Below are 17487 nucleotides of genomic sequence, written 5' to 3'. Positions count from 1 at the left end.
CTTAAATTGTCATTGAAGTTGTCAGTGGGACTCACTTGTAGAGCTGTCGTGATTCGGTAGAAAAAACTATAGCTTAAGAACCTAACCTGGGTAATCAGGTTCTTTCCACGGGAGCCAACAGCGTTCTTCTCAGCAGCCTGAGAGCAGCGAGAGGTGGCCTGGTCAGGCCGGGACCCAGGGAATCTGAGCGCAGTTGCCACTTAAGTTCCCCAGCATCTGGCACCGCACCACCTGCTCGCTGAAGGAGGGGGTGGAATGCATTTCCTAGTCCCCCTCCCTGGCCTTAATGAAAAAGTAAAGGCTAAATGAAACACTTGTTTACAACTGGGCCAGAGCAGATGGCGGGCCCAGTGCATCAGCACGACTCTGCTGTTGTTCAGTCCCTGGTGTGACGTTAATGGGAGTACTGCAGGTGTCCTCAGCTGGGAAGAACATGAAGGACACCAGGACGTCCCCGGCCAGTTTGCAATCAACATATAATGAACTGGAGCCTCCCAGCAGCGATCTGATTCTGGAACCCTCTTTTTCTTTGCTTGCCCTCCTAGGCAGCTGTTTTATTTAATGAGTTTTAGCTTTTTTATTGGTTGAATATTCTCTAAAGAGAACACACAGAAGGGGAATTCCCTGGCGGTCCAGTGGTTAGGGCTCCTCGTTTCCACTGCAAGGGGCACGGGTTCGATCCCTGGTTAGGGAACTAAGATCTTGCATGCTGTGTGGTGCAGCAAAAAAAAAAACAAACACATAAATCTACTGAGCTTCATCCTTTCTCTCGTCCTCCTCATTCATGCCTACTTTTCTACTAAAAAATTATATATTCGGGAAAGCGTGATAATTCTAAAAGACAAGAGGACCATTTAGTGCTGAGCAAGCATAAATAGAGTATAAAGGGAGAAGGTTTCCTTTTCAAAGATGGAAGTCAGGCATATGCTGAACGCCCTTGGCTTTGCTTTGGAGAGTAGATAAGCTGCTGTTCACGCGGTCATATGTCCTCACCCAAGTCTACTAAGAAAGGATGGCATAAAATCAAAACTATTGATACAACGAGATACCGCCTCACACCCGTCAGAAAGGCCATCATTAAAACATCTACAAATAACAAATGCTGGAGGAGGTGTGGAGAAAAGGGAAGCCTCCTACACTATTGGTGGGAATGTAAGTTGATGCAGCCACTATGGAAAACAGTATGAGGTTCCTGCAGTCCCACTCCTAGGTATATATTCAGACAAAACTTTTGTTCAAAAAGATACATGCACCCCTATGTTCATAGCAGCACTATTCACAGTAGTCAAGATGTGGAAACAATCTACATGTCCATCAACAGATGAATGGATAAAGAAGATGTGGTATATGCATACAATGGAATATTACTCAGCCATAAAAAAGAATGAAGTAAGGCCATTTTCAGCAACATGGATGGACCTAGAGATTATCCTACTAAGTGAAGTAAGTTAGACAGAGAAGGACAAATACCATATGATATCACTTATATGTATAATCTAAAATACAACACAAACAAACTTATCTACGAGACAGAAACACACTCACAGACATAGAGAACAGACTTATGTTGGAGGGGGAGGGATGGAGTGGGATTTGGGGGTTAGCAGATGCAAACTATTATATAGACGATGGATAAACAACAAGGTCCTACTGTAGAGCACAGGGAACTACATTCAACATCCTGTGATAAACCATAATGGAAAAGAATATGAAAAAGAATGTATATATATGTATAACTGAAGAAACTAACACAACATTGTAAACCAACTATACTTCAATTTAAAAAAAAAGGATTGCATCAACTGCATAACTTTTAAGAAATTTAGAGCACTGACTTTTTAGAGCAAAAATGGTTTATGCCTTCTTCCCTTAAAGCACAAAAGAAAGAAAATATTTAGTAGAGAACATTTGGCATTTCCCACTAGTTACTATGGAGGAAAGGAGTGTTTCCTCATGTAACCAAAGCAGCCCTAAAACAGTTCATTTTTAAATGAATGAACAAATCAGTATTAAAGAATCTGGCTCCTTCTGGATGATTTCATAGGCAAAGTAGAAAGACCTGGGATGAGGGAAATAAGGAAAGACATACGCCCTGGTGATGACGCACGGCAGAGATGTCTCCTCCCGGAGATCTCAGTTCTCGAAGCCGTGCTGCGCTTTAGAAACCAAAGTCAGTTTCAGGTCCAGATTTTTCCTGGTCTGTTGGGAACAGTGATTCTGTGTGTCATCACTAAGGGGTATGAACAGAAAGAGGACAAATGGGCGTCAGACTGCTGTGATGGTTTTCAAGGGCACAGGCAAAGACTACCTTCCAGACAGAAGGCCAGTGTGCTCAGGCCCTCTAGGAAAGCACTGCTTGGAACGTTGTTCTCAAGGTAGTGGCTTCTCAACAAACGCCTTGACTTGTATTTCTGTAACCCAACCCTGCTCAGGAAGGCAGCTGGTGCACTAAATACTAGCTGTCCTCCCAGTTGCTGTTGTTGTTGAATTTGGGCTACAATATTAGGAGGTATCTATCATTTGCACTTAAAATTAGCAGATTTACGGCCGGGAGAACACTAAGCAAATGCCCTTTGTTGTTTTGTAAAATTGTATTGAAAGCAGACCCTTCCAAATTTTCTGTTTTTGCAGGAATACCCTGGTTGAGGACCATTGTTGCTACCCTGGGAAGATTAGGCATAACCATGGCCTTTGAAATTGTTTATTTGGTGAATTCAGAATTGTACCCAACAACATTACGGTAATTCCAACATCCGTATCGTGGTTTCTCCTAAGTAATTCTGCAGCCGCATGTTTGAAGTTGACTTAAAAACTATGAAATAGTTTTCTTAGCTTGGCGACCTATTAGCCTGGGCTGGATTCAGCCCATGGAAAAGCTAAGTTTTGAGTTGTAGCTTCTTTTTGCATTATTACCATCAATGTCTTCATACACAGTTGGGGGTTTGTGGAAAGGCACTAGACCTGAAATCAGAAAATCTGGGTAGCGTGCTTGCGTCATGGGTTACATCTTCCTTCATCAGCAGCGCTCTGTGTAAAGGCTACAGCCTCTGTTCTGACCACACTCCACAGCCGGTTATTGAAGGACAAGATGAAACAATGTGCATAGCTAGTGCAGGTGGGCCTCCTTTCTTGGGGGAATATTCCTGAGCACACCTTACTGCCAGTCTGGGGTGCCAGGGAGACACATAAGCGCCACAGAGCAGGCTGGGTAGTGAGCCGCTGATGGAAGATGGATTTCCACCAATACTGCAGACCCGCCCCCGCCTCCAACTAGCCTCACTGTGACTCAGCTTTTAGCCAGATGGGAACTGGTGCAGGTTGGAAATGATGTGCTTAGGGTATGAGAGAGGAGAAAGTTTCAAAGTTAAAAGCTAGAGAAGTGGGAAATATGGTTACAATTTCTCTGTTACTTAGATATCAGAAAATGTTACGTATCTTGAACTTATTTAAATACTTTTTGTTTAAAACAATGTTTTTGTTCTGCAGGAACTTTGGAGTTTCACTCTGTTCGGGTTTATGTGACTTTGGGGGGATCATAGCCCCGTTTCTGCTCTTCCGCTTAGCGGCCGTTTGGCTAGAACTACCTCTCATCATCTTTGGTAAGTTCTCCCTTTATATCCTATTCTTAAATGCTCTCATCCACATTTTCACGTTAATAGAACCTAAAATGATCATCAGGCTGGGTATCAATTTTAACCATTTGCTCTTTTTATAACAGCTGTTTCCGTTTTGAGGAAGCACAATGAAATGTGGACCCTAAACCATTTAAATTTACTTTACATTAAGGGTTGCTATAAAAAAGTGTTCAGTTTAGCTTTCTTCGTTGAGGTTCTGAGTTAAAATCAAATATTATGAAACTCTTTTATAATATTGTGGAACATAACCGATAATTCTCCAAATAGGACCAAATAATAGGACCTTCTGTATGTTTGAAAACAAGCCTAAACGAATTGTATTGTTAAGCGCTCCACGCCTCTCAGTGTTGTATCTGCATGTGCTTTATGCTAAGCACGCCATGCCGAAAGATCAGAGACACAGAAGCCCTTGTAGACACGTACCATAACCTCTTTGATGCCCCTCAGGTTCATACCCTCCTTCCGACCTTCAATCTTCATGAAACTCATGAAGGGATAGAACCATAGCATAGGGAGGGCCCTTAGGGTAATTCAGTCCAGTGCATCTCCAGTGCTGTTTCTGCCCAGATCTCATACCCTCCTCAGCAAGAGAGGATGCCGGCTGCCCCTTGCTCACCTACCTTTCCTCCACCTCCACTTCCTTACTCCCGGTAGAGGTTTTTTACCCATTGCTGCGCAGTTTAAGCTCCAATGAAAACATTGCATCCGCGAGGGCATACATCCGGAGGAATGCAGGAGTCCTTCAGCTGTGCTAGGGACCATAAAGTCGGCTTCTAATCAACTGACACCAGTGATTCCATAAAAGATCATTTCAAACTCTTTCACGGGATCTGATAAACAAGTTCAGCATTGATTCTGGGCCAGCATGAAAAAGCAAAGAGAGGCCACTGTGCAACCAGGACAGAGCTGCCTGACAGCCCAGGCCGTCGAGGTTCGGGGCTTGCCTGTGAGCCCGGCCGGCGGAGCTGGGCGCTGGTGCCGCAGGGCAGGCCCTTGCTTCGCAGAGTCTGGCTGGGGAGGGAGCCGCCTTTCCAAACAGTCACAGGGGAGTGTGATAAATAAGGGCGCCATGAGAGCACATCACAGGGAGCACCAGCCCCGTGGAGTCAGGGAGGAAGGGGGCCGCATGGAGGTTGAATAGGAATTATGCACGTGAGAGGTGTGGGCTGGTGCTCTAGGCAGTGGGAAGGCCTAGAGTAAGAGGACAGAGTGCAGTGTGTAAGTTGGGGCCTGAAGAGAGATGAAGCTGGGGAGGTGAGCTGGGGCCGGACCATGGAGGGTCTTCTCTGATGTGCAAAGGGTCTGCTCTTTACCCAAAGAGCAGAGTTTCAAGCCGGGGTTAACAGTGTCAGGTTTGCATTTTAGAGACATGACTCTGATGGCAGGTATGCCTATGAGTTAGAGGGGGACAATGCTATCGGTGAGACGATTCAAAGAATGTTGGTGTAATCAGGTAAGAGATTTCATAAGGACTGGGTCTAGGGTGATGGCACTGAGAATGTTGAGGAGTGGAAGGATCCACAAAAACATATTGGAGGTTGAATTGGCTAAAGGGGGTGATTGAAGGGACGAGGGCCAGAGGGACCAGGGAGCTGGCAGCCGGCCTCCGGGCTGGCAGCACCGTAGGTGGCGGGGCCAGCCCTAGTTTAGTGAATGTCAGAGGTGCCCGTCTGCAGGAGGACGCGGAGGGATACTGTTGGGGCTGTTTGTAGCATGAGGTGCCTCTAAGAAATCCAAGTTGAAATGGTGAGAGGCCAGTAGGTTTGATGAGCTGAGTCGGGAGCAAAGTGTGGCCCTGTGATGAAGGTTTGGAAGCCATCTGGATGTAGATAACCACTGAAACCATGGGAGTGACCGAAACCCCGTCTACAGGGAACAGGACAGAGTGAGAGGAAAGAAGGGGGCCCAGGACGGAGCCCTGAGGAACGACAGAGCATCCAGCATAAGCAGAGGGAGAGGAACCAGCCAGGGGATGAGAAGGGATGCAAGAGGGGCAGGAGGGAAACCGGGAGCGTGGGGCAGGGAAGCCAGGGGACAGCGGGTGAGGTCACCAGCCGCCAGAGCTGCCACGAGGCCAGGCAGCAAAGACGAGAAGCAGGGCCACTGCACCTGGTGGTGGCAGCAACTGGCGACCTGGCTGGAGCAAAGCCAGAGGGGACATGGAGCAGAGCCGGATTAGGGCAGGTGGAGGTGGGAGGTGACTCTGGTCCGCCAAGGTCAACTGTCAAGTTTTCAAGAATTTTTGAGCCAGTTTAAACACATCCATCATTAAAAATGGAATATATAAAATAGATTAAAAACAGAGGTAATAAATACACACACCTCATCGGTTCCTGATTCATTGAGTTCTACTGCATCTGTCCCCGAGGCTGGTGCGTCCACCGTAGTCCATGGTGGAGATGCTGCCGCCCATCTCCCCAGAGCCTCACTCGCGACGTCACACTGCTGGTTTGAATCGCTCGCATCCACGATGGGCGTATTTACACCACGGAAACAGGGAAATGCTGCTGCACATCAGGACTTTATTTTCTGGAGAGCTGGTTGTTAGACATTTACCAGCACAGCGCTGGGATATGAAGATGTGTAGAAAATAGGAGAGGATGGTGTTTCAAGAATTGCGGTTCTAAAGAACGGAAGAAGGGAGGATGGTGAGGTTGATAGAAGGCTCTTTAAAGAGGAGAGATTTGAATGTTTCAAGGCGACCACTGATGGGTTAAAGGTGCTGGAGGGAGAAGATGAATCACTACAGCGCGGAGCCCACAAAGACGCCAGGAGATGCTCTCGGGCAGATGTGGGCACAAGTCTTGGGTGTCACATGATGGAAGCAGGAAGGGGAGGGGCAGGGTGCAGTGAAAGGAGGCTGAGGGACTCCTCACTGGTGGCTTCTATGTTCCCTGTGAAGTAGGAGGTGAGGGCTTCTCAGAGTGTTTGGCACTTGGTAGGTCCTCAGTAAATTGTGAAACGAGTGAATGAATGGATGGATGCCAAGAGCACAGGAGCGATGGAACTGTCTAGAGTTTGAGGAGGGCTGAGAACCTGTGAAATCATGACAGAGGAACGCTGGGCAGGGTGACCAGAGGGCTGCTGTGGGGCAGGATGAGCCCAGGTAGTGAGCACAGCGGCTTCCAGACTGAGCAGGGGGCCATGAGGGGGCGCTGTGCGCTCCCGGTACCGTAACGCCTTTCTCCTGTTCCACAGGTATCCTGGCATCTGTCTGCGGTGCTCTTGTGATGCTTCTGCCTGAAACCAAGGGCATCGCCCTGCCAGAAACAGTGGATGATGTAGAAAAACTTGGCAGGTACGGTACAAAATGCAGCACATCCTAATTAAAAGCAGCATTTCAAACCCGCTGGGAAAGGACGGTGCTAAGAAAATCGAACATCCAGGGGGGAAAATATAATATTAAATCCCTATCTTACATCTTAAGCAAAAAGTTCAAAGTAGATTTAAAAGGTTAATGTAAAGCAAATCTGTAAAAGAATACGTTTTATTTTTTAAATGTGGTTATGAAGAGGGAAACATTTCCAAATAAGGTGTTAAAACTCAGAAGGAATCTAAAGGAAAGAGACTGATGATTGGACAAAGTAGAAATAATTTAAATGTGCATCGATAGGCAACCGATGGTGAAAATGATAATATATCTATAAAATAATTGAGATATATCTATATGGAAAGACATGGAGGATTTTCAAGATGGATTACAAAGTGAAAAGTCACAGAACAATGTGTTATAGTATTTATTAAAAAATAAAACCAAGAGTAATCCCTCTCTATAACTAGATGGGAAAATAAATGCTAGTCAGATGAGGATAGAAGAATGATAGCTCAATCGATAGACAGATAGATGAATGATAAGTGATACATAGATAGAAAGAAGATAGGAGAAGGACAGTGAGAAAGAGACTGAATTTGGGAAAAGGGTGTCTAAATGGTGTACAGGGAAAGTTAATATCCAACCAACATATGAATATGAAATATGTTTTTGTTATATCAAGAAAAATCCACAGTACACATATTCTAATCTCTCTGAAATCTTCCATAATAAAAAGATAGGAAGAGAGAATATGAATATGAGAATGCATAGGAAAAGATCTAAAATGATAAAATATACCCTCTGGATATAGAAATCGTTCGGGAAGCAGGGTGTAGAAGGGAGGACATTACTTTTATACCCCATAGACTTCTGAATTGTTCGATTTTTTATTTTTTTAATTACAACTCATGGTCTTGTATCATTTGTGAATTTTATTTTTTTTAATTTTTTAAAATTTCTGGCTGCACCGTGTGGCATGTGGGGTCTTAGTTCCCTGACCAGGGATCGAAGCTGTGTCCCCTGCATTGGAAGTGTGGAGTCTTAACCACTGAACTGCCAGGGAAGTCCTCATTTGTGAATTAAAAAAAAATAATTTAACAGCTAATTTTATTTATTTATTTTAAATTTATTTTTGGTTGCATTGGGTCTTCATTGCTGGGCACGGGCTTTCTCTAATTGTAGTGAGCGGGGCTGCTCTTCGTTGTGGTGCACGGGGTTCTCATTGTGGTGGCTTCTCTTTTTGCGGAGCACAGGCTGTGGGCACGCAGGCTCAGTAGTTGTGGCTCGTGGGCTCTAGAGCGCAGGCTCGGTAGTTGTGGTGCACAGGTTTAGTTGCTCCACGGCATGTGGGATCTTAGTTCCTGGACCAGGGATCGAACCTGTGTCCCCTGCATTGGCAGGCGAATTCTTAACCACTGCACCACCAGAGAAGCTCCTAACAGCTAATTTTAAAAATAAAAATCCATCTTCTTCTAAACAGTGACCTAGAAATTAAGAGTATGGATCTCTAAATTTTTAAGAAGTGTATCAAAAGTATTTATGACAAGACTGAAATGTTAGTAACCTCATGGCAGTTTTATTCTTCACTTGACAGACTGGGAAGAGAATAGAAACTGACATTTTTTAGGTCCTTATATACGTGATCAATGGTTTCATATATGTCATTTCATTTAATACTCAAAGTGATAGTGTGCAATACAAGTTCTTATCCTTACTTTTTTGTATACTAGGAAATCTATGCTCAGAGAGACTTCACAACTTCTACATGCTAGTACTGGGATTGATATTGTCCAGTGTACAGGTGTGACTGTTGTTTTGAGTAGTTTTATTATCTTATGCTGTATCCTACTTGATTATGAGTGTTTTAATAGCAAGAATCCCCTGGTAGTATTGGAAATTTCTCTCTTCATATCCTCTTTTAATGAGGTCCCATCCCCCTCCCCAGAGATAGGCAACCATCGCTCAGAAGTATTTCAACCAGACCTTTAAAACCTATACAGTGATTTCATAGTCCTATTTCTTGATGCTATTTTGAAAAATAAGATTGACGAATCATCTCAGAACTTTCCTAAGAAAGGCTTATCAGTGTACTCAAAACCAAACCACCAGCTGACTTCTAACAGGACTGGCCAATCAGAGCACAGGTGGACATTCGTCCCATGAAGTAACCCAATCAGATTCTTGTGCTTGTTTGTAAGTAAACTGATAGGTAATGGCTTATTCCTCAACCAAAGCTCTACCTATGTTTTACCGTAAAACAATGCTACGTGAAGTCTGAGGTGTGGTGGGAGATTCTCTTTAAGACATTGCCGTTTTATAAACCAAAATTAAGTTAAGAAATTTATAAAAGGGGGGACTTCCCTGGTGGTCCAGTAGTTATGAATCTGCCTTCCAATGCAGGGGACTCGTGCTCGATCCCTGGTTGGGGAACTAAGATCCCACGTGCCACGAGGAAACTAAGCCCACACGCCACAACTACTGAGCCCCCGTGCCACAACTAGAGAGAAGCCCGCGTGCCACAATGAAAGATCCCGAGTGCTGCAACTAAGACCCGACACAGCCATAAATAAATAAATAAATATTTTTTTAAAAAAGAAATTTATAAAAGGTATCAAAACTGTCCTCTTGGGTGTTACATCATGGAAAGACTTGCATCATCCAGAAAGGATAAACATGCTGCTAGCTGTGTCATCACAGACAATTATTTGGTTTGTATGAGCGTATGGGGGCCAGATCAGGGTGGGCGGTGTCCAACCCTGTCACCCCAATTGCAGTCATGCTAACAGACCAAAGGAAAGAAGACTATTTAAGGTTAGATAAAGCAGGGGAAATGGTGAGAAAGGAAATAGGATTATCTTCAAATAAGATATCCAAACTTTAAGGGCAACTTCTCATGGGCTGATGTGCCCTGCAGGATCTGTTCAGGGCTGGGGTACGCAGGAGAGCATCCCGGCCAGGATTATAGGGTCAAAAGTAAGAAGTTCAGTGCTGACTGTTGGTGGCACAAGCCTGGGAATGTGTCATTGGAGTTTTAAGACATCTAACTCAGTGGTGCAGAGTTCTTTTCCTGCACATCTGCTGCCCTCTCTTGTGAATGCCCTCTGTGCCAACCCTCCAGTGACAGGGACTGCATTCTTCTTTTTGACTCGACTCCATTTGCTGCTGCTCATTTATAGTGAGCGTGATAGACTCATTCTTGATCCCCAAACCAGTCAGAAGTCAGATTTTCAAACTCATCAGGAAAAAGTGGAGGAAGGGGGAGTGACTTGAGATCAAGACTCTTTTGCCAATTCAATCATATTAAAAATAGAATTAAACAATTGGAAGAGATGGAGTTTTGGAGGTGAGAAGGCCATCTCAATGGTGTGCAGGGAAAATTAATATGCAAGCAGTACATACACAGGAAGAATTTGACCAACAAAAATTCAACTTACATGAATTTTTTTCTGTTTGTAAATTTTCATAATTAAAAAATTGGGTAAATTAATTAATTATGCCTGGTCCCTACCCTTGAAAAAACGTCTAATAAAAGCCTGATCTATGGTTTTACAAGTTAAGCACATTGATTGCATTCTATAATCACTTACTCAGGAACAAAAACTACTTAGCCCCAAGTTATGGAAACCTGTTAGCATTTTCCCTTCTACAACAGCACTTAGTCATTTTCTCATTTCTGCTTTCTTTTGTTCACATCAGCAGCTCATTTCCAAACCATCTGTTACAGAGTAGAAATTCATAAAGAATTTATATGTGCTATAATGCTAATTAACCCCTGCCTAGGGATTGAGGGCAGGCCAAAAATGACTTGGAGACAGTTAATTTTGTTCCCTTTGAGTTGGGTTTTTATGAGCAGTTACGCATGAGTGTATTCGATCAAAACCAACTATGAAATTGAGTAATAACAAAAAGACTTCCTTCTCACTAGTTGTGTAATCTTTTATAAGGACTTTCTCTTGTCTCCTTTGTTTTGTTAGTCCACATTCCTATAAATGTGGCAGAAAAAAGAAAACTCAAGTTTTGAGCTCTCACCTTTGAGCCCCTGCCAAAGATGCAAGGAAAGAGCTATTCAGGCTGGTCCCCCAAGGAACCGACGTGCCTTGCAGAGACGTGTGTGTGTCCACTTCAGCTGTGCAGCTCCAAGTGTTTTTAATACTTTACATAGACATTCAGACTATCCAGAGTATTTTTATACAATGTCGGATGAATCAAGACTCATCGTGCTGTCAAAGTTTCTGGGAACATGTAATATGTGACCGGTTTAGCCAAGAGCCCGTTGTGTGCATAGCTCCTCCTGAGGTTTTTTCTCACGCTGGGGCAGTGTCTCTGACCCACTGGGTTACAGAGAGACAAGAGAAGCCCCACCCAGTTCTCAGTGACGGTTCCATCAGGAATGCAAGATGTGCAAACCAAGGATCTGGGGCAAGTGTACAGAAATGGGCTCATCAAATCTAATCAAGACATGGAGGCTCTGAACTGAGGGTTCTGATGATTCCAGGGAAGATGAAGATGTGGGAATCTTGTTAATGCGGAGACTGAATCTAAGGACCTCGGGCCACCTGGCTCTGAGCCTTTGCTTTCTCTTCTCACCTTGAGCGCCTTAAGCTCCTGGAGCATTTAGGGTTGCAGGCACTTTTAGGCCTTGTTCCAGAAATAAGAACAAATCTGCTGGACAATTCAAGGATTTGGCTCTATTATTTATAAAATCAGATTGGTCCTGAGATGATTCAGGATAACTGCGGTCCTCCTTTAGTGGACGCCTAGAGCCACATATTCAGTGTTTTACTGGTGAAACCCATGGACTATGACTTCATGGGTCTTCAGATTTTAATCATACAGGGATATTTATCTTATATGTGTGAGTTCAGCTCTATGATGATGCCCATGGTCAAGAGTGAAAACTATGGACAAATCTCATTCAATCTTGACACTTTTGACTTGTCTTGGGAAGAAGCTTACATTTTAGTTTGAAAGAAAGGTCAGTTATATCCATGCTTAAAAGAATTAGCAGAAGTTTATATTGTACATGACTTTACAGGTACTAATAAGGGATTTGATCTTTCTTTTTTGTTACTGAGACTTTTTGAAATGTGGAGTTTAAATACAAATATGCTGTCTTTATGATGTCCTGCTTTCTATGTCACATTTGTTATATTTTCAGGTTCAGTATGTATCTTATGCAGAATTGTTTAATGAATTATTTTGGGTGGACAGGTAAAATGGGAGCCAAAGGGAAACCTTGCCAGTGAGGAAGAAAGTTTCTATGTGAACGTGTGACGATATGTACGGTGTACGTGCTAATTGTAAAATAAGGTTTTAATCCTTAAAGCACATCAGAATTGAATATGAATACTTTATTTTTCAATGAAATAAACACAGTTCTTTAAGGGTGTAATGCTGCACTTACCCTTTATTCATACACCCTTGCATTTTTGTTTCTTTTGCATTTTTCTCTTTGCTGTGAGATGACTGTTGCTTCTTGATACTATCACCTTGGAATTGTATTTTGAGTTGACATTTGGGTTCTGATAACAATAAAAAAATGTAAATTGTCAAGAAAAATCAATTGGCATCCTTTCTCTTCTTTCTGAACGTGAGTCACTGTAAAACACTCTTCCCATGTGACAAAGTATACTACATATCCAGGCAGCCAATTACTGATGGAAATTAAATAGTCCACCTTCAGTATATGTTCGTTGCTCCTTTCCAGGCTCTTGGCACCATTCCTAGACTCATATGTGACCCAGAATACCATTCAGACTCTTAGCTGGTCTTGTGTTACGACACTTCCATTGCCCGGTTTACTTCTCAGAATACAGCTGTCTGCCCAGGGTCTCCTGTGCTGGGCTAGAGTCAAGTTGTCAGTAACAGATTTCATTCCCAAGAACAGAATTTGCGCTCATGATTCCCCATATATGCTGCAGCTTTGAAAACATTCATCCCAGTGCCAAAAATAAAGACATTAAAGATGTGTGACAAGGTAAATATATAGGTGACTTACTAGGGCTTCTATATTCATCTTACAGGCTTCTCGTTCCTCTCTTCCTCATGAGAGGGAACGAAATCACTCAGGTCTGTAAGAGTTACACCATTTACAATTGGTAGGATGAACGAAGAGCATGAAAACAGTGAAAATCAAAAAATTAAGTCAAAGGAAGTACAGAGTTTATTTTCAACAAATGTCATAGCTGTATTGCCTCATTATTACAGAATCCAGCAGTCCATGGACAGGAACAAGTTATCCACAGCAATACAAACAAATGTTGCGGTTGGCAGTAGCTGGTAGCTAAGTACAGTGTCAAACTTAGTTTGATTACTGTCAATTAGTTTTGAGTACGCTGAATTCCCTACCCAGGTTCCAGCTTCAGATCTGCTGATGCTTCACTCTGCCTCCCATCTAATTAATTCTTTCTCATTGTTTCTTCAATCCAAGTGACAAACTTTGAAACACGAACATACACACCAGGCTTATTGGGGCGTGCACAGCCAAGACCCCATGAAGTGACTCCTTGTAAAATGTATTTGTCCTTCTCAAAGCAAACCAGAGGCCCTCCACTGTCACCCTACACAGAGGAAGGGAAAAAACCATGAGAGGATTAAGCTTCCATCCTTTTAGTATGGGATGTCATCCTTCTATTACCCAAATGTAAGTTGTTCCCAGTATTTGAACATCCCTTTCCAACCAGAAAGGAACTTAGTAACATATTATTGGAACATCTGCTGTGCTTCAGTACTAGGCAATGTACGTTTAACGAAACCGTACCATTTAGTGTTTCCCGGGGGGAAAAGAAATCCCTTGTGAAAACTGTATTCATCCCTTCAAGCCTTGGGGTTTCTCTTAGGGAGGGTAACCCCAAGAACAATCTTAAAGGAGGTGTGGGAGGGTCTTTGTCTTATACCAACCTCCCTTTCCTACTAGAAAGGCCACGTCCCGAGTCCCACCCAAGATCCCCCTCCCAGAGGCGTAGGGGCTGTTGCCGTGATGGTGCTTAACTATTCCCTTACAACCAGTGTGGAACTCAAGGCCGAAGAAATCACCCTAGATGACCTGAATCAGCCTTCAGAGACACACTTAAAAGGTTTCTGGGCAACATTTAGACTGTGGCCTTCGACTGACAAATCCTTCTCGAATTTGCTGCTTTGGGGCTGAAATGTCTAAGGGGCCAAAACAGGCCAACACAAGATGAACTTTGATCTCTTTAGTCTTTTGTTACCTGGCAGCTGTCAGCACCTCCAGTCAGATGCCCCGCACACAGCTCGGTGGGTTTGACTCTCCCATTCAGATACTCATAGCGATTGCACACCTTGTTTTCAATCACAGGCAGCCGGGCTTCCTTGAGCAAGCCAGCTCCGTAAGTGCCTGTGTTTAAAAAGATGAAACACATGGTGACTGGATCGAAAACGTGTCCGCAAGGAAGCTTCCAGAACAACAGAGCAGCAATGATAGATCTCATGTTCATCGTGAGGTTGGATAAAACAAGAAGTCAGTTCCCGGTACTAGTAGAACTCTTTCTTTTTTCTTTTTGACCCTTGAAAGTATAAACATTATGTAAGATTTCATGTTCCCAAGACCTAGACTTAATTAACCTGGGCTTCTTTATGGGATTTTGAGGTTGGTTTGTGTTGTTATTTTTTGGTTTTTTTTTTTAGCTATAAAGAAATTTACTTTTAATGTATAAAGAGAGATTGAGAAATAGTAGTGCTACTGTTTTCATATATTCCCTTCTAGGATTTTTATATGCTCCTTTTGCTACTTATATCATAGTGCACATTTTTTTCCACACAAAGTTATATCATAAAGACTTTCATAAACCTACAATCTGTATAATTAATATTTTAGTTGGGAGTGACTGATGAATGGGTTCGGGATTTCCTTTTGGGGTGAGGCAAGTGTTCTGAAAATAGTGGGGACGGTTGCACAACGTTGTGCAGGTGCTAAATGCCACAGACTTGTACTCTTCAAAATAGTTCAAAAAGTAAATTTTACGTTACGTATGTTTTACCACAATATTTAAAAAAAAGAACAACTGTCATTTACTGACAATTAACGTTTTCAGGTACAAGCTCATTATGTGGTGTAGCTCACTTAATCCTTAAAACAGTCCGATCACCTAGGCACTTTTGTCGTTCCTATTGTACAGTTAAGGAAACTGAGGCTTAGGAAGGGTGTGTAGTTTGCCCAGGATCACCCAGCAGGTACGGTGGAGCTGGGATTTGAACTTGGGTCTGCAACATCATGGCCCAAATTCTTCACCACCACGTTCATTGGCTACAACAGCTGCTCTCAACGTGTCACTTCTTTGTTCCTACAGGTTATTCATATTCCTTAGTATTTTCTTAAGTCTAAGTTCTGAGGGATTATATAGACATATTTATGGTTCCCAATATCTTTGCCAAATATTTTCTAAACAGGTGTGACAGTGTAAACTGTCACTAGAAAAAAAGCAGTGCACAACAAACTTCTGAGCGTGTGGGGTCTAATAATTTTCAAATGTTTGCTAATGTGATGGGTGGACATTGTCTTAATTTATTTCCTAATTTACATTTCTTTTCCGATTAGGGCCAGTAAAGATTCTTTGATGTGCTGTTTTCCTCACTGTACTTCTTTCTTCGTGAGAAAAACTGCTTTCTCTTACTTTGGCAAATGGAAATAGAACCCGTGCACAATCACAAGAAGTGATGATGTTTTCCAGATGGACACACCCAGGTACGTCTCAGCATTTTCACAAATAATCCAGTTTTCCAGTTTTGCAAGCCCAGCTTTCATGAGTTTTGCAAAATCTTTGCGTTGCCAGCGTGAAACAGCCAAGAAATAAGGTACTGCTTCTTCTCCAAAGACTTTTAATAAAATCGGAAAATTGTCTTGAGTTCAGAAAACTTACACTGGAGTTGACGGGAGCACCTAAGAGAACCACCATCTGGAAAGAAGAGGCGAGTCCCAGCCCTGGGCAGGCAGAGCCACTGAGGACGAAAGTCCTGACCACAGAAGCATTGGGTAGCGGATGCATTTTCTGAATTGGGTGGATATGCAGAAGGTGCGGCCTTCTCAAAAATTTTTGCTGAAAATTAATTTAACTGAGTGTCCTGCTCTTACATCTGCTTTCTGAGCAAGACAGGCATCCTGAGACTAGGGACAAATCCACTGCTAGTTGACCAGACGCCTTCGTGGTCTGTGCAGAGGTGCTGCCATCATGTGGCCACAGGAGAGATGGCGTTTCTGAGGGCCTGAGGCTGAGGGTGACCTAGGGACCTGATGGGGTGGTGGGGATGTCGAAGCAGGTCCCCGAAAATACCCAGCGATTGCTGATGAGGGGCTGACATGAATGACCCCCTCGACATCAACCCTTACCTTGCTTTGGAATACGGAAGTCAGGGAAGGTCTGGAGACTAAAGGGGAGAATTCTGACCTCACACAGAGAGGCTGATTGATCTGATGTCATTACTGACCTATAGAAAATCGGTAAACAGACCTGACTCATGTTTTGTGACTCCTGATCCAATGAATACATTGAGAATCATTTTCTCCAGTTAGACATTCAGACGAGGCCTGGAGAGACAGGGGAACCCAGTGCAGGGTGATAGTTAGAAAAGTGTGGGTGCTGGGTGAGACAGAAGAAACAGTGAATGGGCTTGCGGGGGTCTGACAGGCCTGGGTTCCATCAGGGCTCAGCTACACACAGGTTATGTGGTACTTATTGATGACAGTGACAGTGGTGATGACGGGGAGGGTTGGGGGCCGACCATGACGGCGATGGTGATGATGATGATCCTGAGATGGTGAGGGTGATGGTGAGGACGGTGGTGGTGATGACGGTGTCCATGGTGATGGTGGTGGTGATGATGGTGGTGATGGCGGTGGTGGTCGTATAATAGGCACAGGAGCTGCTGAAATACCATCTCCAGAGCACTGAGCTCTCCATATGCACTATCTCAATCCTCACAGTGACCTCATAGGGTGGCACAGATGAGGAAACCAAGGCTAACATGTAGAACGTAATTTGAAAACAGGGATTTTATGGATGAGAGCTTAGATGCCAAATGGTACAAAGAGGTAAGGTGACTTGTCCCGTTCGCCCAGCTGGTGGCAGAACCAGAACCACTTTCCAGGGTTCCTGACTCCCACTCTGGTGCTCCGACCAATGCTTCTGAGAAAGGGAGGCAGAGATCTAGGACATTCTTATAATGTTCCTAGGCCTGAGTCTGAAGGATATAATAATAATTTTTATTATAATATAATGCAGGGCATACTGCAAAGAGAAGACGGGATTCCCAAAATATAGTACCAGCTGCTGAGCCAGGATCCTGCAGAAGCGTTTCCTCTCTCATCCTCACCCCGTCAACCAATACCAAATACCATCCTAGAATTGGGACCTTTCCTTCTTTTCCCTGCTGTCAGTCTGCCCTACCCCCAACAACGTCTCCACACAGAGCCAGGCAAGTGGGTATTTGGGGAGACTAGTTTAACTATAATTTTTGTTGTTGATTTGCACCATGTTTGGGAACTCTGTGCGCTTAATTCACATGAACGACAATCTAACACCC

At 43.6% G+C, this 17487-nt stretch overlaps 2 protein-coding genes across 8 annotated transcripts in view; one reads left to right on the top strand and one right to left on the bottom strand.

Moving 5' to 3' along the window:
* Positions 1–12335, top strand: part of SLC22A3 (solute carrier family 22 member 3) — an 88479-nt gene extending 76144 nt beyond the window's left edge. Inside the window, exons 8-11 of one of the 2 annotated variants that reach the window (XM_060167657.1) lie at positions 2632–2740; positions 3487–3599; positions 6834–6933; positions 10893–12335. In XM_060167657.1, coding sequence (XP_060023640.1) covers positions 2632–2740; positions 3487–3599; positions 6834–6933; positions 10893–10983 — 413 coding nt within the window. In that variant the 3' untranslated portion in view covers positions 10984–12335. The remainder of the gene's footprint in view (positions 1–2631; positions 2741–3486; positions 3600–6833; positions 6934–10892) is intronic. The other variant, XM_060167658.1, reaches the window with a different exon arrangement.
* An 861-nt stretch (positions 12336–13196) lies between these two features.
* The window catches only part of PLG (plasminogen), a 45127-nt gene continuing 40836 nt past the window's right edge, over positions 13197–17487 (bottom strand). For 5 of the 6 annotated variants that reach the window (XM_060167486.1, XM_060167488.1, XM_060167484.1 and 2 more), the window contains 2 exons: positions 14160–14305; positions 13197–13508 (listed from right to left, as the gene is read on the bottom strand). In XM_060167486.1, coding sequence (XP_060023469.1) covers positions 13347–13508; positions 14160–14305 — 308 coding nt within the window. In that variant the 3' untranslated portion in view covers positions 13197–13346. The remainder of the gene's footprint in view (positions 13509–14159; positions 14306–17487) is intronic. The other variant, XM_060167489.1, reaches the window with a different exon arrangement.

The sequence above is a fragment of the Lagenorhynchus albirostris genome, chromosome 12 (genome assembly GCF_949774975.1).
Source record: "Lagenorhynchus albirostris chromosome 12, mLagAlb1.1, whole genome shotgun sequence".
In the NCBI taxonomy this organism is placed as follows: Eukaryota; Metazoa; Chordata; class Mammalia; order Artiodactyla; family Delphinidae; genus Lagenorhynchus; species Lagenorhynchus albirostris.
Note: the sequence above shows the minus strand (reverse complement) of the source record. Positions and strands in the feature narration are given on the sequence as shown.